This window comes from Miscanthus floridulus, chromosome 3 (assembly GCF_019320115.1).
Source record: "Miscanthus floridulus cultivar M001 chromosome 3, ASM1932011v1, whole genome shotgun sequence".
Classification (NCBI taxonomy): Eukaryota; Viridiplantae; Streptophyta; class Magnoliopsida; order Poales; family Poaceae; genus Miscanthus; species Miscanthus floridulus.
The window spans coordinates 53,181,486-53,207,363 of NC_089582.1; the positions used below are offsets into that span (position 1 = coordinate 53,181,486).

Here is a 25,878-nt window from a genome sequence, read left to right on the forward strand (position 1 = left end):
ATCGGGGGACCTTTAGTCCCGGTTGGTGTTACCAACCGGGACTAAAGGGTCCTTTAGTCGGGGTTGGTGTTACCAACCGGGACTAAAGGGTCTACCTTTAGTCTGGGTTGGTATTATCAACCGGGACTAAAGGTTGGATGACTTTTTAGTCCCGGTTGGTGGCTCCAACCGGGAGTAAAGAAACATTTAGTCCCGATTGGTATTACCAACCGGGACTAAAGATCCTTCAGTCCCGGGGGTAAAAAATACCGAGGCTAATGCTAAATTGGGACATCGTTCTAAAGTCTGTTCTCTAGTAGTGTATGTTTGTTCGTATACCGTGTGTATATGAGGTGTGCGTGGGTGTAATGGTGTGTGTCTGTATCCGAACAGATTCTACAACTGTACTTAAGATGAGAGATAATTTTTTTTAAAAAAAATAGAGACCTTAGTCCCTAAAAAAAGAGAGACATTAGCTCAAGGTGCTACTAGGGGGAGTTGCTATGGCTAGATAGAGATGTGTGGGTCCGTGGCTGTAGCGCGCCCTTTTACCACCGGACGGACAGAGGTCTCTTCCGCAGCAAGGCGGACCCCATCCCACGTCACACCTCCTGAAAACCGGATAGGCTCCCCGTAATTAACTGCAATGGACTACTGTGAAGAAGGAATCCATACAGCAAGACCCTCCGTTCGATTTTTCAAAAGAAGAGAGTGACAGAACATCATCAGTGAATAAAGGAAGCAACGAAAGAGGACCGAACCCAGCCTAAAACCCCACGTACACTCGCAAAAGTCACCGTGGAGAAAGGAGAAAGAATCCATATCCACCGCCATCCAAAGGAGAGACATGATACTCGTGTCGATCATGGCGGAGCTGCTGGAGACGTACACGGCGGCGGTGGCGCGCGCCGTGGAGCGACTGCTCTCTGCCGCGGCGCCGCGCAGCGTCCTGCCGCGCCGGGTCCGGTTCCTCGTCCTCCGGAGCCTCCCCTCACAGCCCCACCGGTTGCTGCGCCGCCGCCCCATGCCGTCGTCGCCGTCGCCGTCTTTACCCGCTGATCTGCTGTGAAGTAGTAGCTTCTTGATGGCTGCTGCCTGCTGTACTGGTCTACTGGACGCGGCGTAATTCTACTGCTTCTCTTTTACACCTCGCAGTGTTTTGGTTGCTCGCCGTGCGTGGATCTGTTTTCCATTCCATTCGCTAGACTCTCGAGCCAACCGGCTGGGTGGATAGATGCGATACGTATGTAATAGTGCAGGCTGCAAATTGCCTGTATTGACTGCTGTGTATATGTTTTTAGTTGTTATATATGTTTGCAGGTTAGAAATTCCCAGATATGATTAACAAATTTCGAGCAAATCGAGTTTTCTTTTCCCGTGATTTAACGTTGACCAAAAAAAAAAAACTGTGAATAGCCTATGTGTGTTCTATATTCTCTCTCTAGCTTCAAGGCCCTAGGTGCTGTTTGGTTTGGTCGTTTATCGGCGTGATCAGATAACACCGTGAATCAATCGCGTTTAGTTTGCGTTTGTTTAATATGTGACGTAACCTGATGCAACGGATCTGTGGCTTTACAAATCTGGTTGCGCTCCATTTTTGGTGATAACAGATCGCAAGAGGATTTGGACACCTAGCTGCTCAACCAAACACAAGAAGTAATTAGAGATATCTGTTCCCGTTTCCGTAGATATCTGTTCCTTTGCGTTGTCTATACGTACGGCTTGTGAAACCAAAGAACATCTTATTTCTTGCTCAACATGTCACATCGGAGCATCCCAAAGATAATTTTTTTTGATCGGGCATCCCAAAGATAATTGGCAGTGTCACTATCTTTGAGTAGCGCCTTCATGACACGTGCGGTGCGGGACCGTCCATGTACAGAGGTAGCAACGGGTATCCTAACGTATAGGGTTAGGTAGCGTCATCTCGTATAATTTCTCTCCTAACCTTATATTATTTAAATTATTTTTTAGAATTACACAGTGTAACGTAGACGCTTACAACACTCACGTACACTCACCTCTATCAACACATGTACGCAAACCCTACCTCTATGAGATTTAAAATAATTGTCATTGTTATTTTCCAATACACTTTTTTCTTTTCTTGTTTGAAATACAAGATTCTTTTTCTGTTCTGCTTCTATGAAATTGAATTGATTCTTGTGAAATTCCTATGTGTAAATCCCGTAAAATTCATGGGTTCTAAATAGACCCTGCATCTCTAATTCTATTTGTAGGAGTACTAAGGTTTTTTTATCTTGAACATTGGTATCTATGATAGATCCTAAAATATCTGCTATTCTGGTCAGAGAGGTCCCTATACTCATAAGATAAAATTCTAGTAGGTAAAATATCTACAATCGCACATATGTCAAATAATTTACCTATATCTTTTACCATGCTCTCTTTATTGCCACCTATATTGTTTATATGTGAACATATATCAGCATTGTTGGTCTAAACCTGTAAAAACAAACATAGCATAAAATGACTGCAACTAACAACGAGTGTTGTGGTCAAAATAGATTTTATAGAGGTGGTTTTTGCAACCCTTGGTACCCACACATATCTAAAAATCAAGTATTATTAGCAAAGGAAAGTATATACCTATCCCTACAAATTGATTTTTAGGACAAGTTGGTAAGGGGGCACCACAAACAATGATAGATCTGTTGGCTCATAGAAATCCACAATGTCATTTTGCCTAAAAGAGAAGAAAAGAGAAAAGCACTATCTCTTCATCGCACGCAAGACTCAGACGTATCACGAGGCCGCCCACCCATATCATCCCTTCCGTCTAATTCTCACTAAGGCCTAGTTTGGAAACTCAAATCCTTTAGGATTTTAAACTTCTTTTAGGGTGAGCAATCCATGAAAGTGTTATTTGAATAAATCATTTATGCCTCACTCGACACAGCTTCGCCAACCGCTTCATAAGTTATTGCGAAGTGTTTTATTTTTGCTAAACACTCTTTTTGCAAACAGCTTCATGAATAAAGCTCCTTAAATCATGCTCTTACTAAAGAATGGGGTGGGATGGAGCTGAAAATATTAGTTTTTCATAGCTTTCACATAGGTGGGTCTTATGTGGGATTCTGTGAGAGTATATTTTAAGAAAATCTACGTACGGAACTGTTTTTTAAACAGCAGTTTACCAAAACAGCTTTAATTTCACCGAAAAAACTGCTCGTGAAGCTAACAAAAAAAACTTCCCAAGTAAAGCTAAGCCGTGCAAGCCGGATCAAGTTGCGAGGTAAGCGACGGTGCAAGACTGTTTCTTTCCTCTGCCTCTACCCCTGAAGCATAAATCAAGCAATAATGCCGGAATGATTTAGCCGACGTGGCGTCGGCTCACTCTTTGAATTGTTATATGGTCTCAAATAGGCCCACGATAGATAGAGCAAACAAATATGACAGAATACACAAGTAATAATTAGGCCACTTCGGTGGTGCGGCACAGGACCAGGAGAGCAGAGCGCGCGTTCTGGTCTTTCTGGATGGCCATGGCGAAGCCGACCGTCGTACTCCTGCCGGTCTGGGCATCCGGGCATTTCATCGCTGCGCTCGAGGCCGGCAAGCGCCTCGTTGCCGCCCTCGGCACCGCCGACTTCTCCCTCACCGTCTTGGTCATGCGGCCCCCGACGCCCGAGTCCGCGTCCCAGGTCGCCGCGCACGTTGCGCGCGGGGCCGCCGCTGCCGAGCCCATCGGCTGCGAGGTGAGCTTCCATCACCTCCCCGCGGTAGACCCGCCCACGGGCTGCACCAGCGTGGAGTATTTCACCTCGCAGTACATCCACCTCCACGCGCCGTACGTCAGGGCCGCCGTGGCCGCGCTACCGGTGCCCGCCGCCGCGCTCGTCTTCGAGTTCACGTCGACAACCATGTTCGACGTCGCCCGGGAGCTCGGCGTCCCGGCGTACGTCTACTTCGCGTCGTCCGCCGCTATGCTCGCCCTCATGCTGCAGCTGCCGGCAATCCACGACGTGATGATGCCAGAGGAGTTCGGGGAGATGGAAGGCCAGCACGTGCACGTCCAAGGCTTGCCGCCGGTTCCGGCGTCGTGCATGCCGGCGTCCGTGATGAGTAGGAAGAGCCCGAGCTACGCGGACACCGTGTACCACGGCACGCGCCTCGCGGAGGCTGGTGGCATCATCGTCAACACCTCGGAGGAGCTCGAGCCGGCGGTGCTGGCGGCAATCAACGACGGCCGGTGCACGGGTGGACGCCCCGCGCCGCCGGTATACCCAATCGGCCCGGTGATCCCCTTGTCCGATGCTACGAGTAGTGATCACGAGTGCCTCAGGTGGCTCGACGGGCAACCACGGGCCTCTGTTGTGTTCCTCTGCTTCGGGAGCCTGGGGTTCCTGAACGCGGAGCAGGTGAGGGAAGCCGCTGCTGGCCTCGAGCGCAGCGGGCAGCGCTTCCTGTGGGTTCTTCGCTCGTCGCCGCCAGCCGCGGCGACGGCGTCTGCCCACCCGCTGGCCGAGCATCTCCCACCAGGGTTCTTGGACCGGACAAAGGACCAGGGGCTCGTCTGGACGTCGTGGGCGCCGCAGAGGGAGGTCCTGGCCCATCACGCCGTGGCCGGCTTCGTGACGCACTGCGGCTGGAACTCGGTGCTCGAGGCCTTGTGGTCGGGCGTGCCGATGGCGCCGTGGCCGCTGTACGCCGAGCAGCACCTCAACGCGTTCGAGCTCGTGGCCTCCATGGGCGTCGCGGTCCGGATGGACGTGGACAGGAAGAGGAGCAATTTTGTGGAGGCAGGGGAGGTGGCGCGGGCCGTGGGGTGCCTCGTGAGCGGCGGCGACGAGGAAGAGGAGGGCAGGCGGGCGAGGGAGCGGGCCTCGGCGATGAGGGACGCGTGCCGGAGTGCGGTGGCGCAAGGTGGGCCATCGTTCGCTTCGTTGCACGGCGCTGCCGCGGCCGTGCGGCATCGGTTGGAGGCGGGAGTGGACGCGCAGTTAACGGGAACAGCAATTTTACATGGTGGTGATTGACGCGTAAACATCCCCTCCTTCGCTCACTCCAGCTTTTGAATTTTGATGTAGTATATACCCGCTCAGTTGAGCACATAGGAAGTTACAGTGCCGTCGGTTGATACAGGGCCGCACCTAGGATTTGGAGGCCCCTGAACAAAATACACACGATGGGCTCTATAATTCAAGAAAATCAAGCATACTTTCACTTAATTATAAAGCTCCAGAATAAATATGGGTCCTACACTACTAAGAAGAGATCAAATCTAAATGCTAAAAGGGTAAGTAGTAGTACTCAAGTAACAAACTAGCATCCCTAGCGGCTAGCATAGTAGTATCGTGGCACGAGAAAGCAAAATGGCAAAGAGAAAAATGAACAGACCAGGGAAGCTAAGTTGCCAAGTAGGCTGGTGGTTACGTTGGTGAGTTGATCCAATTAGCAAACTAGAAATTGCAACTTGCAAGCCTTTTTTTTTTGATATGCTACATTTTTTCTATTTAAAAGATTAGCTATTATTTATTAGTACTTACTATAAATTTGGAGGCCTTTAAATTTTTCGAGGCCATGAACAGTTGCCCACCTTGCTCATGTCAATGATATAATCATATAATAGGTAGGTCTCACCGTCTGTTTATATAGGCATGAAATCAGAGATACGAACGGATTTTATGGATACCGAATACAAATAATTGTTTCTTTTTTTAGGACAGACTGATATCAGAAAATATTCGTTCTGTCTTCGTCCCTAGGTTCATAGAATAATTGATTATTTGATTTGCTTGCCAACATAATTTTATTGCGTGTTTGGCTGTCTTCCCAGCCTAGCCTAGCTCGCATCATGGACACGTCGCCAGACGAGCCTTACCAGGAATGCGATACCGCAAAACACGCGCCGAGGTCTCTTGAGACCTGAAATTGTTTACATCAAAATTTAGGAGAAAAGCGTGGGAACTCGCATGCTTTCAAGATTGTGCCAATCAAGGAGTTGATTGAGTAAGGATTGATATCTGCTGGGTCGAATGCGACACTGGGATCGGTTCTCTCCGAATGACGTCAGCAGATAACGATGACGAAATATAATTGGCATCGAGAAGATACATATCGGACTCTACAAAAGGGGAAAGATTAGAGTCCAAGTTACCTTAAAATAAGAATGTTTTCTTCGTACCAAAGATTGTACTGAGTCGTACTCGAGTAGGATTCGTTTTTAGGCTCCGGGTATAAATACCAAACCTCGGCTATTGTAAAAGACACACAATCAATCAAATACCAGTTATTTACTTTTTTTGGCTTCGGCCACCCCTTAGGAGTAGGAGTAGAGTAGATCTCGGCGAGTTCTTCAGCAAGTACGGCTGCATCGATCCGGTCGACCTCCACTGCTTGTCTGTAAGTACCGTCATGGCTTATACCTCTGTTCGTATGGCTGTATTGATCTGGTCGACCTCCACTGTGACTTTGGTATGAGTTAGTTATCGACTCTTGTCTAATTCAAGTACGGCTGCATCGATCCGATCGACATCCACTGCTCAAACTAGATTAATGTCAAGTTATCGGCTCTATCTAAGGGTGGTGTTCCTTCGGATAGATTCATTAAGTTACCGATATTGCTTATTGCTTCTATTATTTATTTAATTACAGCAATATCACTTCGCCCGATTGAGATTGATCTAGATCGGCCTTATATCCTTTTTAACCCATCGTTTGTTAATCTAAAACTGATCTAATCTGTACTTTAAACGATAAGTTATGTTTTATCGGCTGTTTTACATCAATCTTGATCGTGCATAGCGTGCGGTTAAGGCGTGTTTGACCTTGAGTAGATCTATTGGCTAGCGAAAATTGTTCCATGGCCTGTTATCACGGTCTGTGCGATTCTGCCTCACACCCCACTGTTAGCACCGTGGAGTGGGCATCGTTATTTGGTAGATTTGTTCCTGTGAGGGCATGACCTTAACTGTGCGCTATGCCTAAATCGGCTGTTTTAGCCGATATCGAGCGCTTTTACAAATAGTTCGCATTACGAGATCATTAAAGTAGCGATAGGTTAAAAGATGTGTTAGCCCCATGATCTTATTATTGTATTACGGCCTGCATGATTCTGCCTCATGCCCCACTGATATTAGTAATAAGTTAGGGTCGTCGAGTCTATTGTTGTTTCTACGGCCTGCATGATTCTACCTCATGCCCCACTGGTCATAGCGATAGATGAGATCTAATATGTTTATTAGATTTATCTCTATTAAATGGTTGAATGATGATGAACTGTTTCTTTTATAAAGGAGTTCGGTTACTTGCAGTCATTGGCTTAACATGAGCTAATTATTGTTAATATCCTATTACCATTGACCGATATTTGTTTAAAGAATGATATTCATCCCGAATGATAATCAATTCTTCTTATATAACCCCATGAGCTTTAACCGATTTATTCTTATGAATATGCTGGAATCGACTATTTAGTCGATCTCCTTTCATATCGGCTCTCAAAGCCGCACATTCGGGACTGTCTGGCAACACCGGCATGTTCCGCCCTTAATTACTGATAACCTTTCTCTTCTTGTCAATTACAGGGTCAAATTGACTGGCACGTCTCGGAAGGATTGCGCAGGATCGACCATCCCTGCGCTGAAGCTAGGCGGATCTATAGCTCCATCGAGCAGACCCTTCCGACTTGCTCGTGTGTCCTCGGCACGGGACGAAAATTCCGTGTCGACACACGTTTCTGGCACGCCTGGTGGGACCCCAATCGTCATGGCGGTTCACAACAACAACGACATCCTTATGCTGCATTGTGAAGATCTACCTAATGGGGATAAGGGTATCATCAGCAAAGCTATAGAAGAGTTTCAGAACAAATGCTTGTTGTCCTACACCAAAACACGTGCCAACACAATTGTTTAGAAATTTCCACTACCAAGAGTTCTACTACACGGGCAGACGGATACAACTGAAGATGAAGACATGCATTTCTTTAAGAAAGTAGTAGAAAAATCTATTCGTGATGCCATATCAAGCCATAACGAAGCTTTCTTGGACATATTCCACAACGCCATGAGAGAGGCGATTCATGGGTTTCCAGTTGGTCAAGGTGGGTCGGCTTATTACAACATTCCAGATCCATCGACCCAAGGGACTAATCAAGTCGGTACCAGCCATCAAAAAGTAGCACCAGCTAGTAATAGTGATGTTTAGGCAGTTCAAGCTTCATCTGAATAGGCTCAAGGAACTACTGCGAATCAGATACAGTATAATCCTGGACCGCCAGTACAGCATGTGCAACAGCTGGCGAGGCAAGGTCAGAACCAAGTGATCAATTTTGGCACATCAAGCCACATACCGTCGTCAGCTCAAAAAATAGCACCATCAATTCAAAGGATCCATAGAGATATAGATCCTTATGTCTACAATCAGAGACTTCAAGCAGTAGGCCAGCAAAGAACCCAACAGATCGAGATTCCACAAGGGTATCATTATGGCATAGATTATAACACCCTTCACATGATGCCAAATCCAGGATATCAAGGCACATGGGATTTCAATCCACAGTTGGGTCAGCAGGTGCAGAGGAATCCAAATCCACAAGCTGGTGAGTTATTGCTGAGGGTGACCGAGATGATGAAGAATCAGTTTAGTCTGAAGCCAAAAGGGCTGACTTTTTCGTACAAACGTCCATATCCAGAATGGTATGATTTGGTTGCTCTTCCCATAAATTACAGGCTTCCAGAGTTTGCTAAGTTCACTGGCCAAGATAGTACAAGCACGATAGAACATGTCAGTCAGTATCTTACACAATTGGGCAAACCATCAGTTGAGGATGCCCATCGAGTTCGTTTCTTCTCCTTGTCCTTATCAGGCCAGCCTTCACTTGGTTTTCATCACTACCAGACAATTCCATTGCCAATTGGGCTGACCTAGAGAAGAAGTTTCATATATATTTTTACACTGGGACTGAAAAAAAGAAGATTACCAATCTGACAACTATAAGACAGAAGACTAATGAATCAGGCACTGAATTTCTTCAGAGGTTCCAAGAAACCAGGAACTTGTGTTTCTCCTTAAACTTGGCTGATGATCAACTAGCTGCTTTAGTTATTCAAGGAATGCTGCCAATGTAGAAAGAAAAGCTGCTGGGACAAGAATTTGATAACTTGGGTCAATTGGCTCAACCAGTGGCAACGCTCAATAGCCAATTCCAGAGTATGCGTAGAGGTACCCGATTTTAGAAAAGTACCACAGTGGTCGAGGATTACAATCCATACTCAGTCGATGACGGTTATGAAGATGAAGAAGAGGTTGTTGCGGCTGAATGGAATTGGGGCAAGAAGACAGTAGTGGTGCCAAATCCTTGGGGAAGAGGAGTCGAGGAGAGCTATGACTTTGATGTCACTAAATCAAATAACCTCTTCAATTTCTTGCTTGAGAAAGGGCAGATCAAGTTGCCCGATGGTCATGTCATGTTGCCCCCTGATCAGTTGAAGAATAAGAAGTTCTGCAAGTTCCATAATGCTACTTCTCATTCCACCAACGAATGTAGAATTTTCAGACAGCATATACAGAGGGCTATTCAGCAAGGGAGGCTCAAATTTGACACGCCTCGAAAAATGAAAGTCGATGATAATCCTTTCCCAGGAGACCAAAACATGGTTGATGCTGGGCTACTCAAAAGAAAGACTAAGGTCCTAACATCAACCAAATCAAAAGAAGTTGGATCAGTCGATCCCAAGATGCAAATATCGGCTGACGAGTACAGAGAGCTTAGAAGACGTCACGCCAAGCAGAAGAGCCGATACGAGTAGGGGGAGACGTCAAAAGATGGGACGACAAAGCCACGAGGTACATCTTGGATCCTATTGAATAAATCGCAGCGGCAGAAAGAAAAGGATTATCAACGTTGGTTAAAGGATCAAGCATACCAGCATCAACTGAAAGAAGAGAGGTCCTAATGGCTAGAGGGGGGGTGAATAGCCTAATAAAATTTCTACAACAACACTTAACAAAATGGTTAGACAATTATGAGGCAAAGCAAGTGTTGCGCTAGCCTACTCAAAATGCAAGCCACCTACCACAATTCTAGTTTAGATAGTATCTATTCACACAATAGCTATGACACTACTCAATGTTAGTGTGCTCTCAAAGGCTAACTAAAGAGCCACACCAACCAAGCAAGCAAGCTCTCACAACTAGCTACACTAAAGAGCTTGACAACTAGTTTGCGGTAATATAAAGAGAGTGATCAAGAAGGTTATACCACCGTGTAGATGAAGGAACCAATCAATCACAAGGATGAATAACAATGAAGACAATCACCTCGGAATCAATGATGAACACAATGATTTTACCGAGGTTCACTTGCTTACCGGCAAGCTAGTCCTCGTTGTGGCGATTCACTCACTTGGAGGTTCACGCGCTAATTGGCTTCATATGCCAAACCCTCAATAGGGTGCCGCACAACCAACACAAGATGAGGATCACACAAGCCACGAGCAATCCACTAGAGTACCTTTTGGCTCTCCACCGGGGAAAGGTCAATAACCCCTCACAATCACCACGATCGGAGCCGAAGACAATCACTAACCTCCGCTCGACGATCTTTGCTGCTCCAAGCCATCTAGGTAGTGGCAACCACCAAGAGTAACAAGCAAAATCTGCAGCGAAACACAAACACCAAGTGTCTCTAGATGCAAACACTCAAGCAATGCACTTGGATTCACTCCCAATCTCACAAAGATGATAAATCAATGATGGAGATGAGTGGAAGGACTTTGGCTAAGCTCACAAGGTTGCTATGTTAATGAAAATTGCCAAAAGGTGTGAGCTTCAACTGGCCATGGGGCTTAAATAGAAGCCCCCATGAAATAGAGCCATTGTACCCCTTCACTAGGCACAACACGGGCTGCCCGAACGCTCCGGTTATGCTAACCGGACGCTGGACCTCAGCGTCCGGTCGCCCGACGACAGCCACGTGTCCTGACTTCAATGGTTACTTGAGTTCACCGGACTCTGTGCTATAACTGACCGGACACTGAACCACCAGTGTTCGGTCGTTTCCAGTAAGGTTCTAGAAACACCTTTTTCCCACCGGACGCGTCCGGTCAAGCACGACCGGACCCTGCCATCGTTCGGTCAGAGACCCTAGCCTCTGTGCGCTGCCCGACAATAGTACCGGACACTCCCCGCCAGCGTCTTGTCACTGAGTGACCTAGCGTTTGGTTGTTTGACCGACGCCAGCACCTCTGCTGTTACAATTGACCAGACACGCCGGTTCCTCTGGGACCAGCGTCCGGTCACCTTGTGACCAGCGAGACTAACTCCTTTTCACCTCTAACTTCTTCACCCTTGCTCAAATGTGCCAACCACCAAGTGTATCACCTTGTGCACATGTGTTAGCATATTTTCACAAACATTTTCAAGGGTGTTAGCATTCCACTAGATCCTAAATGCATATGCAATGTGTTAGAGCATCTAGTGGCACTTTGATAACCGCATTCCGATACGAGTTTCACCCCTCTTAATAGTACGGCTATCAATCCTAAATGTGATCACACTCTCTAAGTGTCTTGATCACCAAAACAAAGTAGCTCCTATGGTTTATACCTTTGCCTTGAGCTTTTTGTTTTTCTCTTTCTTCTTTCCAAGTCCAAGCACTTGATCATCACCATGGCATCATCATCATTATGCTATGATCTTCATTTGCTTCACCACTTGGAGTGCGCTACCTATCTCATGATCACTTGATAAACTAGGTTAGCACTTAGGGTTTCATCAATTCACCAAAACCAAACTAGAGCTTTCAATCTCCCCCTTTTTGGTAATTGATGACAACCCTTATACAAAGATATGAAATAAAATTCAATTGAATCCATGTTACTTGCCCAAGCATATTTACCATGTGTAAAAGAATATGGACAAGTTTCATGAATCCTAAATGGTAGCAATTTCTCCCCCTGCATATGTGCTAAGAGTTTGGATTGAAGCTTGCACATATGCTTAGATAGGAAATATAGGAGACATTGTCTACCAAATGATGCTAAGGTATAAAAGATGGACCTTTGAAGCGTGATACCAATCGGAGTGCACTATTATACCATCCTTAGCATCATGGTTAGCTTGATACCACTTGTACACATTGCTTTGAAAAGATACCACTTGGAAATACTTGGAAATAAAATCATTAGATATCCTATGCATGCTAGTTTTTCATTTTATCATTCAAACCTACAACTAGCATACACCACACAAGCATGGATATAGAAATTTAAAACTTGTGCCATGTAAGCAAACATATGAAATGCACATTCAAATACACCATACAAGTTCATGAGCTTGCTCCCCCTACTTGTGTGCTCAAAATTTCATTTGATCCCTTTCCTTTTATCATATCTCTCCTCTTATGTCAAGTTCTCTCCCTATCACTTGTATCTTTATTTCTCTTCCCCTTTGTGTTGTCTTTCCACTTATCTTAGTGCACTATCTCTCTCCCTTTGTTACTTATGTCTTTGTTTTACTTATATCTTTGTTTCTCTCCCCCTTTGTCATCAATGACCATAAAGACTTAAAATATAGATAGTACCACTTGTAGGGTCGAGTTTATCAATGTCAATCAATGGGGTGAGGATCATTTTTCCAAATTTGGTCTAATCTAGATTATTTACCAAAGATATTTAACTCGGTTTGATCCAAGGACAAGCTTCTTCACACCTCCAAATAAGGGTTATCTTGTACCATGTTGAGTTAAACACTTAGAGTTCATTTTCTAGATTAAACACTAGGTTTACAAGCCCATAAACATGTCATATGCTATCACTAGATCAAGTCGAGCATAGAAGCAATAGTGATACCATATAAACATCAAATTCATTTAATTTTCATGAATGAGCCTAATAAAATTGAGCCACTTGAAGGTCCTAGAAGGATTGAAAATGTGACTAGATGCACTAAACATGTCCTTAGCAAGGATGCATGTCATGCCAATCAACTTTTACCTTAAATAGCTCGAAGGAGAGGCATGTCATATAGGTGAGGGGTGCATCAACACATATTTGAGAAATCCAATATGTTCAACTCATTCCTTAGCTTACAAAACCGTTTCTCATCCAATGGCTTGGTGAATATATCGGCAAGTTGATCTTCGGTGCCTACACTCTCAATGCAAATGCCCCCTTTATGTTGGTGATCTCTTATGAAATGGTGGCGGATATCAATGTGCTTTGTTCTTGCATGTTGAACTGGATTGTTGGTTAGCTTGATTGCACTCTCATTGTCACATAGCAATGGCACTTTCTTGAACTTGATTCCAAAGTCACTCAAAGTGGCCTTCATCCAAAGTATTTGTGCACAACAACTACCGGCGGATATGTATTCGGCTTCGGCGGTTGATAATGCAACACTATTTGCTTCTTTGATGACCATGAAACAAGTGATCTTCCTAATAATTGACATGTGCCCGAGGTGCTATTCCTTTCAACCTTGCATCCTGCATAATCCGAGTCAGAGTAACCAACTACTCAAACTTTGCTCCTTTGGATACCACAAACCAACATTTGGTGTATGCTTCAAGTACCTCAATATTCTCTTTGTAGCCTTCAAATGACTTTCTCTTGGTGAGGCTTGAAATCTTGCACACATGCATACACTAAACATGATATCTGGCCTTGATGCTGTCACATAGAGTAGGCTTCCAATCATAGACCGATACAACTTTTGATCCACCATGTTTCCACTTGCATCACTATCCAAGTTGTCATTGGTTCCCATTGGTGTGCTAATGACTTTACTATCGATCATGCCAAACTTCTTGATCATGTCCTTGATGTACTTGCCTTGACTTACAAATGTACCATTCTTCAATTACTTGATTTGAAGACCAAGGAAGTAACTCAATTCTCCAATCATGGACATCTCAAACTCATTAGCCATCATCTTTCCAAACTCATCATAAAAGTCTTGATTGGTTGATCCAAATATGATGTCATCAACATATATTTGCAACACAAATAGATCTTTTCCAATCTTCTTGATGAAAAGAGTGGTGTCAACCTTTCCCATTGTGAACCCTTTAGAGAGTAGGAAGTCCCTCAGTCTCTCATACCATGCTCTAGGTGCTTGCTTCAAACCATACAATGCTTTCTTCAACTTGTACACATGGTTGGGCTTCTTATCATCTTCAAAACCGGAAGGTTGCTCAACATATACTTCTTCATTGATGTAGCCATTGAGAAATGCACTCTTGACATCCATTTGATAGAGCTTTATGTTGTGGGCACAAGCATAGTCTAGCAAGATTCTAATTGCTTCCAATCTAGCAACCGGGGCATATGTTTCTCCAAAGTCAAGACCTTCAACTTATGTATAGCCTTGTGCTACCAATCTTGCTTTGTTCCTTACTACTATTCCATCTTGATCTTGCTTGTTTCTAAAGACCCATTTGGTTCCAATCATATTGTGTCCCTTTGGTCTTTCTACCAATTCCCATACTTGATTTCTTGTGAAGTTATTCAATTCTTCATGCATAGCATTCACCCAATCAACATCATTCAATGCTTCATCTATCTTCTTTGGTTCAATGGATGATACAAATGAGAAGTGTTCACAAAATAATGCCAATCTTGATCTTGTTTGTACACCTCTTGAAATATCACCAATGATAGTGTCCAATGGATGATCCCTTACAACATTTGTTGGTTGGAGTATTGGAACTTGATTGCTTGCACTTGCTTGATCATTGGATTGAGATGATGTACTAGCCACTTGATCTTGTTCATTGTCATGAGATCCACTTGCACTAACTTGATTTGTATCATCTTGTGCATTTGCATTGGAGAGCACTTGCACTTGATCATCTTCATCATCATTTACTTGCCTAGGCCTTAATTCACCAATATCCATATTCTTCATGGCATTTGAAAGTTGAATGCATCTAACATCTTCCAAGTTCTCATTCTCTACTTGTGAACCCTTGGTTTCATCAAATTCAACATCATGAACTTCCTCAAGAGTACCACTATCTAAATTCCAAACTCTATAGGCTTTGCTTGTAGTGGAATAACCAAGTAGGAATCCTTCATCACATTTCTTGTCAAACTTGCCCAATCTTGTGCCTTTCTTCAAGATATAGCATTTGCAACCAAAGACCCAAAAATATGCAATGTTGGGCTTTCTACCATTCAAGAGCTCATATGGTGTCTTCTCTTTCAATCGGTGATAATAGAGGCGGTTGCTACAATAGCAAGCCATGTTGATAGCTTCAGCCCAAAAGGATTGACTCACATTGTACTCACTAAGCATAGACCTTGCCATATCAATGAGTGTTCTATTTTTCCTCTCAACAAGCCCATTTGATTGTGGAGTGTACTTGGCTGAGAATTGATGTCTAATTCCAAATTCATCACACAACTCATCAATTCTAGTGTTTTTGAACTCACTACCATTGTCACTTCTCACTCTCTTGATGGTTGTTTCAAACTCATTGTGAATGCCTTTGACAAATGGTTTGAATGTTGCAAATACATCACTTTTGTCCACTAGAAAGAATACCCATGTGTATCTAGTGTAGTCATCCACTATCACAAAGCCATATTTGTTTCCACCGATACTAGTGTATTGTGTTGGCCCAAACAAATCCATGTGCAATAACTCAAATGCTTTGCTAGTGCTCATCATACTTTTCTTGGGATGGGTGTTTCCAACTTGTTTTCCGGCTTGACAAGAGCTACAAAGCTTATCCTTTTCAAGCACAACATCTTTCAAGCCTCTAACCAAGTCATGCTTAACCAATCTATTCAATTGTTTCATTCCAACATGACCAAGCCTTCTATGCCATAACCAACCCATGCTAGACTTAGTGAACAAGCATGTAGATAATTTAGCTTCACTAGCATTGAAATCAACCAAGTATAGATTCTCATATCTAAATCCTTTGAAGATTAAATTAGAGCCATCTACACTTATGATCTCTACATCATCTACCCAAATATGCATTTGAATCCAAGATCACACAATTGAGCCACGGATAGCAAATTGAAGTTCAAGCTATCTACTAGCAACACATTGGATATGCTCATGTCATTGGATATTGCAATCTTACCAAGCCCTTTGACCTTGCCTTTGCCATTGTCACCAAATATGATACTATCATAACCACTATTGCCATTGGTGTTGATTGAGTTGAACATTCTTGCATCACCGGTCATGTGTTGAGTGCACCCACTATCATGAACCCAATGCCTTCCTCCGGCTTTGTAATTAACCTACAAAAGAAGATCAATTCTTTTTAGGTACCCAAACTTGCTTGGGTCCTTGAAGGTTAGTCACTAAGCACTTTGGTACCCAAATGACTTTCTTCTTTGAGCCCATCCATGGTTTACCAATGAACTTAGCCTTCACACCATTTGTACCCTTAGTAAGCACATATAAAGAATCAAGCTTAATGGAGGATGCATTAGCATTTTTGCTCTTGTTTTTGCATTCATGCTCCTTATGACCCACTTGCTTGCAACTAGTGCAAAACCGACCATTGTTCTTCACAAAACTAGTCTTGTGAGGAGGAAAGGCCGCTTTGCCTTTCTTGGGGGTATAGCCCAATCCCTCTTTGTAGAGAGAAGCTCTTTGGCTACCCAAGCACATAAGCAAGCGGTCCTCACCACCATAAGCTTTAGCTAAGGTGTGAATGAGCTTATTGACCTCCTTCTTGAGGTTCTCATTCTCAACCACTAGTGAGGTGTCACAAGTGAGACCATCACTACTAGATGAGGTGGAGGTGGAGGTGCTACAAGAAGGGTTAGTAGGAGCAACAATGATAGGCATGGATAGTGATTCATCAATTATATCACAAGTTAAGCCTACATTGCAAGTTTCAACATGCTTCTCTTTATTTTGCTCATCAAGCAAAGAGGAATGAACCTTTTCAAGCTTTTTATGAGCCTTGCCAAGCTTCTCATGGGCTTCCTCTAGCCTCTCATGAGATGCATTGAGCTCATCAAAGGCTTGCTTAAGGGCTACTAGTTCCTTACGCAAGCTTTTGCATTCCCTTCTCTTGATGTCAAAGTGTTCTTTAGCATCTTCTAGCATGTCAAATAGTTTATCCTTAGTAGGTTCATCATTATCACTATCACTATCATGGTCATTTTCATTTTCATTTTCATCATCATGTTCTTCATCACTTTCATCATCACAAGATTGTACCTTAGTGGCCTTAGCCATGAAGCATGATGAAGATTCGAAGAGAGAAGGCTTCTCATTGATAGCAATGCTTGCAAGAACCTTCTTCTTGGTGGCCTTGTTATCATCACTATCATCATCATCACTTGAGGAAGCATCACTATCCCAAGTGACTACATATGAACCACCCTTCTTCTTCTTGAATGCCATCTTGTCCTTCTCTTTCTTTTCCTTCTTGTCCTTCTTCTTGTTCTTCTTGCTGTCATCATCATTGTCGCTATTGTATGGGCATTGAGCAACAAGATGATCTTTGCTTCCACACTTGAAGCACCTTCTTGACTCTTCTTTGTTCTTGGATGAAGACTTCTTTCTTCTAGCCTGGTAGCCCTTCTTCATCATGAACTTGCCAAACTTCTTGACAAAGAGAGCCATCTTCTCATCATCATCATCATCCCAAGATTCATCTTCTTCACTTGATGTTTCTTGTTTAGCTTTGCCCTTGGATGAAGTGGCTTTGAATGCCATGCTCTTCTTCTTGTCATCCTTCTTCTCATCTTTCTTCTCCTTCTTTTCTTCCTTCTCATCTTCATCTCTATATGTGTCATCGGTCATGATGTCTCGCAACACTTGGTTTGGTGTCATGGTGTCCAAACCACTCCTTACTAGAATGGTGACCAATGTGCCAAATCTTGAAGGTAAGCATCTCAAGAACTTATGGGAGAAGTCCTTGTCCTTCACCTGTTCTCCAAGTGCTTTGAGATCATTGATAAGCACTTGAAGCCTATGAAACATCTCCGACACACTCTCATCCTCCTTCATCTTGAAGCTTGTAAACTTCTCTTTGAGGATGTATGCCTTAGCACCCTTTATGGCTTGAGTGCCCTCAAATGATTCTTCCAACTTCTTCCAAGCTTCATGTGCCATCTCAATATTCTTGATTTGCTCAAATGTTCTTTCATCAATTGCATCATGAATAGCACTTAGAGCAATGTCATTGTTTTGGAGAAGCACTTCTTCGGTCGCGGTGGGATTCTCTGGATCACCAATCTCAATTTTGGTTTCTACCACCTTCCACACCTTTCTATTGATTGACTTGATGTGTGTGGTCATCTTTGACTTCCAATAAGGATAATTTGTGCCATCAAATTGGGGTGGCTTCTTGGTGTTGTTGATTTGAGCCATTTTTACACCGAAGGTTGTTAAGCCTCAAATCACGGTGACCTCTGCTCTGATACCACTTGAAAGGTCCTAATGGCTAGAGGGGGGGGGTGAATAGCCTAATAAAATTTCTACAACAACACTTAACAAAATGGTTAGACAATTATGAGGCAAAGCAAGTGTTGCGCTAGCCTACTCAAAATGCAAGCCACCTACCACAATTCTAGTTTAGATAGTATCTATTCACACAATAGCTATGACACTACTCAATGTTAGTGTGCTCTCAAAGGCTAACTAAAGAGCCACACCAACCAAGCAAGCAAGCTCTCACAACTAGCTACACTAAAGAGCTTGACAACTAGTTTGCGGTAATGTAAAGAGGGTGATCAAGAAGGTTATACCGCCATGTAGATGAAGGAACCAATCAATCACAAGGATGAATAACAATGAAGACCAATCACCTCAGAATCAATGATGAACACAATGATTTTACCGAGGTTCACTTGCTTGCCGGCAAGCTAGTCCTCGTTGTGGCGATTCACTAACTTGGATGTTCACGCGCTAACTGGCTTCACACGCCAAACCCTCAGTAGGGTGCCGCACAACCAACACAAGATGAGGATCACACAAGCCACGAGCAATGCACTAGAGTACCTTTTGGCTCTCCACCGGGGAAAGGTCAAGAACCCCTCACAATCACCACGATCGAAGCCGGAGACAATCACCAACCTCCGCTTGACGATCTTCGCTGCTCCAAGCCATCTAGGTGGCGGCAACCACCAAGAGTAACAAGCGAAATCCATAGTGAAACAGGAACACCAAGTGCCTCTAGATGCAAACACTCAAGCAATGCACTTGGATTCACTCCCAATCTCACAAAGATGATAAATCAATGATAGAGATGAGTGGAAGGACTTTGGCTAAGCTCACAAGGTTGCTATGTTAATGAAAATTGCCAAAAGGTGTGAGCTTCAATCGGCCATGGGGCTTAAATAGAAGCCCCCATGAAATAGACCCATTGTACCCCTTCACTGGGCACAACACGGGCTGACCGGACGCTCCGGTCATGCTGACCGGACGCTGGACCTCAGCGTCCGGTCGCCCAATGATAGCCACGTGTCCTGACTTCAATGGTTACTTGAGTTCACCAGACGCTATGCTATAACTGACCGGACGCTGAACTACCAGCGTTCGGTCGTTTTCAGTAAGGTTCCAGAAACGCCTTTTTCCCACCGGACGTGTCTGGTCAAGCACGACCGGACCCTGCCATCATTCGGCCAGAGACCCTAGCCTCTGTGCGCTACCCGACAATAGGATCGGACACTCCCTACCAGCGTCCTATCGCTGAGCGACCTAGCGTTCGATCGTTTGACCGACGCCAGCACCTCTGCTGTTACAATTGACCGGACACGCCGGTTCCTCTGGGACCAGCGTCCGGTCACCTTGTGACCAGCAAGACTAACTCATTTTCACCTCTAACTTCTTCACCCTTGCTCAAATGTGCCAACCACCAAGTGTATCACCTTGTGCACATGTGTTAGCATATTTTCACAAACATTTTCAAGGGTGTTAGCATTCCACTAGATCCTAAATGCATATGCAATGTGTTAGAGCATCTAGTGGCACTTTGATAACCGCATTCTGATACGAGTTTCACCCCTCTTAATAGTACGGCTATCAATCCTAAATGTGATCACACTCTCTAAGTGTCTTGATCACCAAAACAATGTAGCTCCTATGGTTTATACCTTTGCCTTGAGCTTTTTGTTTTTCTCTTTCTTCTTTCCAAGTCCAAGCACTTGATCATCACCATGGCATCATCATCATTATGCTATGATCTTCATTTGCTTCACCACTTGGAGTGTGCTACCTATCTCATGATCACTTGATAAACTAGGTTAACACTTAGGGTTTCATCAATTCACCAAAACCAAACTAGAGCTTTCAACTCTGTTCACCACATTCTTCGTCATCGATGGAAAAATGGTCGTACAGTTTGCTCCTCGGTCGTGATTGGATTCGTGCGAACTATTGTGTGCCATTGACCATGCATCAGTGTTTAATTCAATGGCATGGAGATGATGTCGAGGTGGTTCGCGCTGATGAATCTGTGAGCATCGCAATGGCCGATCCAGTCTTTTGGGAACTAGGAGACTTTGAATGTTTTTCTGGCAAGTCATGGGAAGGAGGCTTCATTAAAATCAGCAATGAAAGCCAACAACCGATGCAAGCGATTGGCTCTGAGAGTTTGTTTTAGTAAAAAGTCATGGCTTCACATCGGCCATTGGATTAAGAAAAAATAAGCATTAGCCCTGGAGATGGGTTTAGGCCGTCGTATGAATGCTAAATTGGAATCCTAAATATGGATCAGAATTAATAGATTTCTTAAAGGAGTTTTGTTTCGCTTAATGGATACTTGACCTGGGTTGATCAATCGTCTAACCTTTGGTATAAAAAGTTCCGTAGCAAAATATTTAAAGGGACGTTATCCTAGCATTTGATCAACACTTGATAGCCGATTCGTTTAGTCATCGACTCTAATATCCGGTACCAGGAGGGTATCGCCTCTAGTTCAAAAAATGAAAATCTTCGAAGACAATAAAGCCGATACGATATGTATCGCCTATAAAGCAAAAACATAAAGCAAAAACAGTCATACATAAGGGCATTGCACTAAGACAATCATGGAAAATTAGAAGATTTCATTCATCAGTTTGCCCTAAATACAACCTAATCGAAGACCTTGTTCACCACATCCTGAGCGGATGTGATATCCACTATGGCTTCTGCTGCCATGATGAATTCTTCGAGCAGGTCTTCATGTCCCTCATGGCCGTTGGCCATTGGGAAGCCAGTCTCCATGGAGTGGAGCTCGTACCCAGTATAGACCTGCATCACGGTCAGCGCCACCGCCGCACCATGACGAATGCCGTGAAGGGCGATCTCCTAAACGCGGGCCAGAACGTCATGGAGGCAAGCGTCAATGAGGGGACCCCGAGCATTGACGGCGTCCACGGACGCGTTCACCGCCAGTTGGAGAGAGTCCAACTGCACTGTCAGGGCTGATGATCACAGAAGACAGAAGGAATGTCAACATAAAAAACAGTGGAAATCAGAGTAAAAGCATTCATGGAGTTCATCTTACCCACCACCATGGCGTTGGATTCGGCTAGCCGTGCCCGAACGGCACTGGCCTCCTCTTTGGCAGCGTGAAGGACCGCTTGGGAGACCCTGAGACGGATCTCAAGCTGGCCATTCTCCTGAGTCGCTTCGGAGCAGCGGTTCTAGGCCGCCCTCCACTCTCGGAGAAAGCGCCGGGCGTCGTTGCCGTTATATGAATCGGAGGAGTCCGTCGATGAGGCCAGCGTGAAAGATGCAGTGTCAGAGGCCCCACCGGCCCTAGGAAAAGGACAGAGACTATCATTCACAACAAACCTGTAGGCGAGTCAGAGCAGTTCATCATCATAAACAAGAAATGTCAATCTCACCTCATGTGTCAGAGACGCTGGTTCATCGGCATGTTCTCCTCTGGGATTTCCTCCGCCGCACGCTTGCCTCGGTTGTCCTCGCTGATCATGAAGAATGATTGGATCTATGGAAGGGAGAAAGAAAACTGCTACAGGGTTTTGGCAGGCAGAGAGGAGCAAAGGAACAGTTGCGAGTGGAGATGTGTTTGAGGCCGAGGCCATCGGCTGTTATTTGAAGACCTGAAGTGAAGAGGCGGATGCCTTGGGGTGCACAAAAGGCAACCGCAATTAATAGAAGGCGAAGCGCCACTTCACTGATGCTAATGAGAATACGGCGTTGGGCGACTAAGGGTAGAAATAATCAAAGGGCTCTCTTGGTAAAGCCATGTTTTCAAACTTAATTGGATTGAGATTGGAAATATGAAGTCAGCTGTTTTCAAATTGGCTCTTTAGCCAAAACAAGAAATACAACAAGGCAACAAATATATAGTTCTCATTGATCCTACATGAGACACGTGTTAACATACATATTATAGATTTAGGACATCTTGGATGACTTTTAGTACTTCTAGCCGGATAGCATCAGCTTCTATAATCGTTTGCTCGTATTCTTTGGCTGTTCTAGGAGTGCTCTCAAGGTTGCTTTGGATGTCTCTGCCTTCTTTCACCTTGGCCAACAGTGCCTATTTCTTCTGCTTGATTGCATCAGGTATTTGGGCTAGAGTGGACTTGCGATGATCAATAGCAGCCTTCATGTTTTCCAGCTCCTTCTCAAGTTCTGCACGCTTGATTTCCAATTGGGACAACTCTAGATCGGTCTTGAGGGAGGAGTTCTTCAAGTCATCAATCAATTGTGCCAGCTCTTTAGCCTCTTGCCTGTTGGAGTTCCCCTGGGCAATAGAGCTTTGCAGTTGGATAACTTTCTCTGAGTCTTTTTCACCTTCAAAGCCTGATCTTCAATGATAGACAAAGATGACAAGACTCTGTTGAGAGCTAGGGATGGATCACCCTTAATAGCCAAGAAGACTCTCTGCGTTGAATCAATATCTTAGACCAAATCGGCTATATTCCTCTCAAATATTGGTAGTATATTTCTTAGCCGATTTCTGGTCTCCTCTGGCAGAGCTTCACTAGAGGAAGTGGTTGACGATCTGATCTCATCTTCATCAAAATATTCCTCAAGATTGAAAGAGTAGCTCTAGGCTGGAGGAGCGAGTGCCTATGTAGAGAAAACTTGATTAGAAGGATTAGATCAATTTATAATAGAATGAACAAGTAAAATGAGGTACAACACCTTTTCTGTGGTAGCCTCTATTTGAAGGGAAGGAACAGCTGACGATACTCTAGTAATATCTAGTTGAATTGGCTCGAAAATCTCAACAGCGGCATCTGCAAGCATCAGAAGATTTTTAGTTCATGTTTACTGCAGAGAGATAAATTGAAGAAATAACTTCCTCACCATCAGTTGTTTGCCGGACTGGGGAATCAATAGTCTGAGTGTTGGCGGCAACAAGACCACCTTCAATGTCGACAGGATCGATGAGCAGACTATCAGGCTCCCGATCTTATATAGGTGTTTTGTCAGGAAGTATCTGGCGCAGTAGGAAGTCAGATGAAGGGTAAAAGACTGAATGAAAGAAGTTAAAGAAAATACCCCGGTAAGCATCGAAGATAAAACTCACATTTTCTGCTGTTGTGGAAGTATCGGTTATTTCAACTGAGATCAGCTCCCTTCATGGAATAGTCGATAGGAGTTCAGTTGGTGCTAAGTCGAACACCTAGGATGGCAGTTCTGCACCCAGAATAGGTTGGGATGCAATGCTCGATAGCTGTGAAGGGACGAAGTCAGCAAGTGAATATCATTTTGAGAAGGAGATGAATTGTTTACCTGAGCAGCTGATGGTCTCGTTCTATGGAGTCTCTTCCCAATAGTGGTTTTCTAGGTTGTCCCTTGGACCACCTTGCGCTTTGAAGATTGATATGTCACAATTATCGAGGCAGCAGGGGTTTTCTTCAATTTCTTCAGTGAAGGTGCAGCCGATCCCATTCTCGAAACCGGGCACGGTGGCTGGTAATCTATAGGATGCCCCTTCCTATCCAAGCTCGGAGGATCGAATTCAACATCCTGAAAAGGTCGATTAGGACGGTTAATAGAGGAATTCGTCAAGTAGTTTTCTTGAAGAGAAATAGCAAATTACCTCTCCATTAGAAGTAAATTTTCCATCCAGGGATATACACAAAGGATGGACCGATCCACAGAAAAGATGCGAGCGCCATTCTTGCCACCAAGAGTCGAAGGGAGTAGAAGAAAGGATGACTCTAATCCAATCATGCAAACAGAGGGAAGGAAGATCTGATCCTAGTTGAAAAACTCTGTCAGCTTCCAGCACTTCACTGATATCTTCCCGATACTTCAGTATGTCCTTGAAGAATAGCTAAGGAGGCAATTGACCAAAACCAAACTGACAAGCTACAAAGGATGGGTTGTAAAACTCATACGTTGGAAGATTGCTTAGAATAAAAGAGCCTATGGCCATTTTGCCATGGCCATGATGAAACTCAGCTGGAAGAACACATGGCTTGACAAAAGAATTAAAGATTGCAGCTGCAACATTGTCCGAACAACCCGACTCAAATCAAAACTTGAATGGGAAGGCCAGCTCATCATTCTCATCATCATATGGTAACCAAGTCAAGAAGTCTACACCAAATCCTCTGTAAAACTTCTTGAAGAGATGGCCAATATCGAAATCAATTATTATGGCCGATGCAGCCTCACCATAGCTCATGCACTACCGAGTTCCTCCTTCTTCACCTCTATATTCTTCATCAAAATTGGAAGAAGGGAAACTTAGGCTTTTGAGATCAGACCTCACAAACTTATACATATACAAGTTAAGCCACAGTTGTATTAGCCATCGAGGGCCACTGACAGTATGCACTGGTTCATTCTTCAGTAATTGAGCAGCCACCTGGTACATTAGATGATAAGCAGCTCCTAGCAGATATTATCCAAGAGGGATATCCTTGCCTAATGCTAGGTGCTCCACCATGAGTTTGTGATTGTAGGTTGGACCACAAGATGACCCATAGAAAATAAAATTTTCCAACCACATGTTCAAAAAAGCCATGTATTCCATTTCGCTGACAGCTGATCCATCTTCAATGTGGTTCCGAATGTAACCGACCCATCCTGTGTAGTCTGCTATTTTGGCTAATTTCTTGGAGCCAGCACTTAAGTACTCATAAGGCTACATTGATCTAGTTATTTTGAGGTCAGTCAACATGTCAACATCGGCTAGGGTGATGGTCATTGGGCCATGACCAAAGATGAAAGCATTCAGGGCATTGGACCAGAAATAAGATGTAGCAATCAGAAGTGAGTCGTTCCTCTCCATCTCGGAGAATGAAAGAGTCAAGCATTGATTTAGATCATAAAGTTTCTAATCTCCACCCTTTTTCTCGGACATCCTACGGAACCAATTTCTCCATCCCTTAGGTATCTTTGGTCAATTTCTGAAGAGAGTTTTGGTATTCCAAGAGGACAAATCCACTGCAAATTGTTTGAAGGGGATTTGGTTGGTTTCTTGGCGAATGAAATCAGATGGATCGGGATCACCCATAGGCCCAAGAAAATAGATATTGGAGGAAACGGCTGATGGAATCAAGATTTCGTTCCTCATTTCCTAAGAAATCGGACGAAATAAGTTTGAGAAGAAAAGAAATATAAGGTAGCGGCTGATAATTGGAGAATGGAAACTTGGAGACTGTCGGTGTGGGACCCATGGGATACCCCGCATGGAAGGGAGAACTAGTCTAACTAGGATTCTTCCCATGTAATCTTAGTAGTAGTATTACTCCATAATCCTACTAGGAACTCATTGTAAACCGACTAGGACTCTGGCCTCCTCACTATATAAAGGAGGGCAAGGCTCCTTGGATCGGAGGTTGAGAGAACAATTGTACAACACAACACTTTACAATCAAACCAACGCAAATGCTAATGCCGACTGGACATAGGGCTATTACTCGATCAGAGATCGAGGGTCCGAACCAGGATAAAGCAACTGTCTCTTGTGTTTACCGTCGAGTTCTGCATACACTGAAGCCCAAACATACTGCCCTGGGGACCCCCGTG

At 44.2% G+C, this 25,878-nt stretch overlaps 1 protein-coding gene across 1 annotated transcript; it reads left to right on the top strand.

The window, feature by feature from the left end:
* The first annotated feature begins 3,387 nt into the window (after positions 1 to 3,387).
* On the top strand, positions 3,388 to 5,770 carry LOC136541661 (anthocyanidin 3-O-glucosyltransferase 2-like). The gene has a single exon (XM_066533662.1). The coding sequence runs from the start codon at positions 3,480 to 3,482 to the stop codon at positions 4,977 to 4,979; it is 1,500 nt and encodes a 499-aa protein (XP_066389759.1). The 5' UTR covers positions 3,388 to 3,479; the 3' UTR covers positions 4,980 to 5,770.
* Positions 5,771 to 25,878: the final 20,108 nt, after the last annotated feature.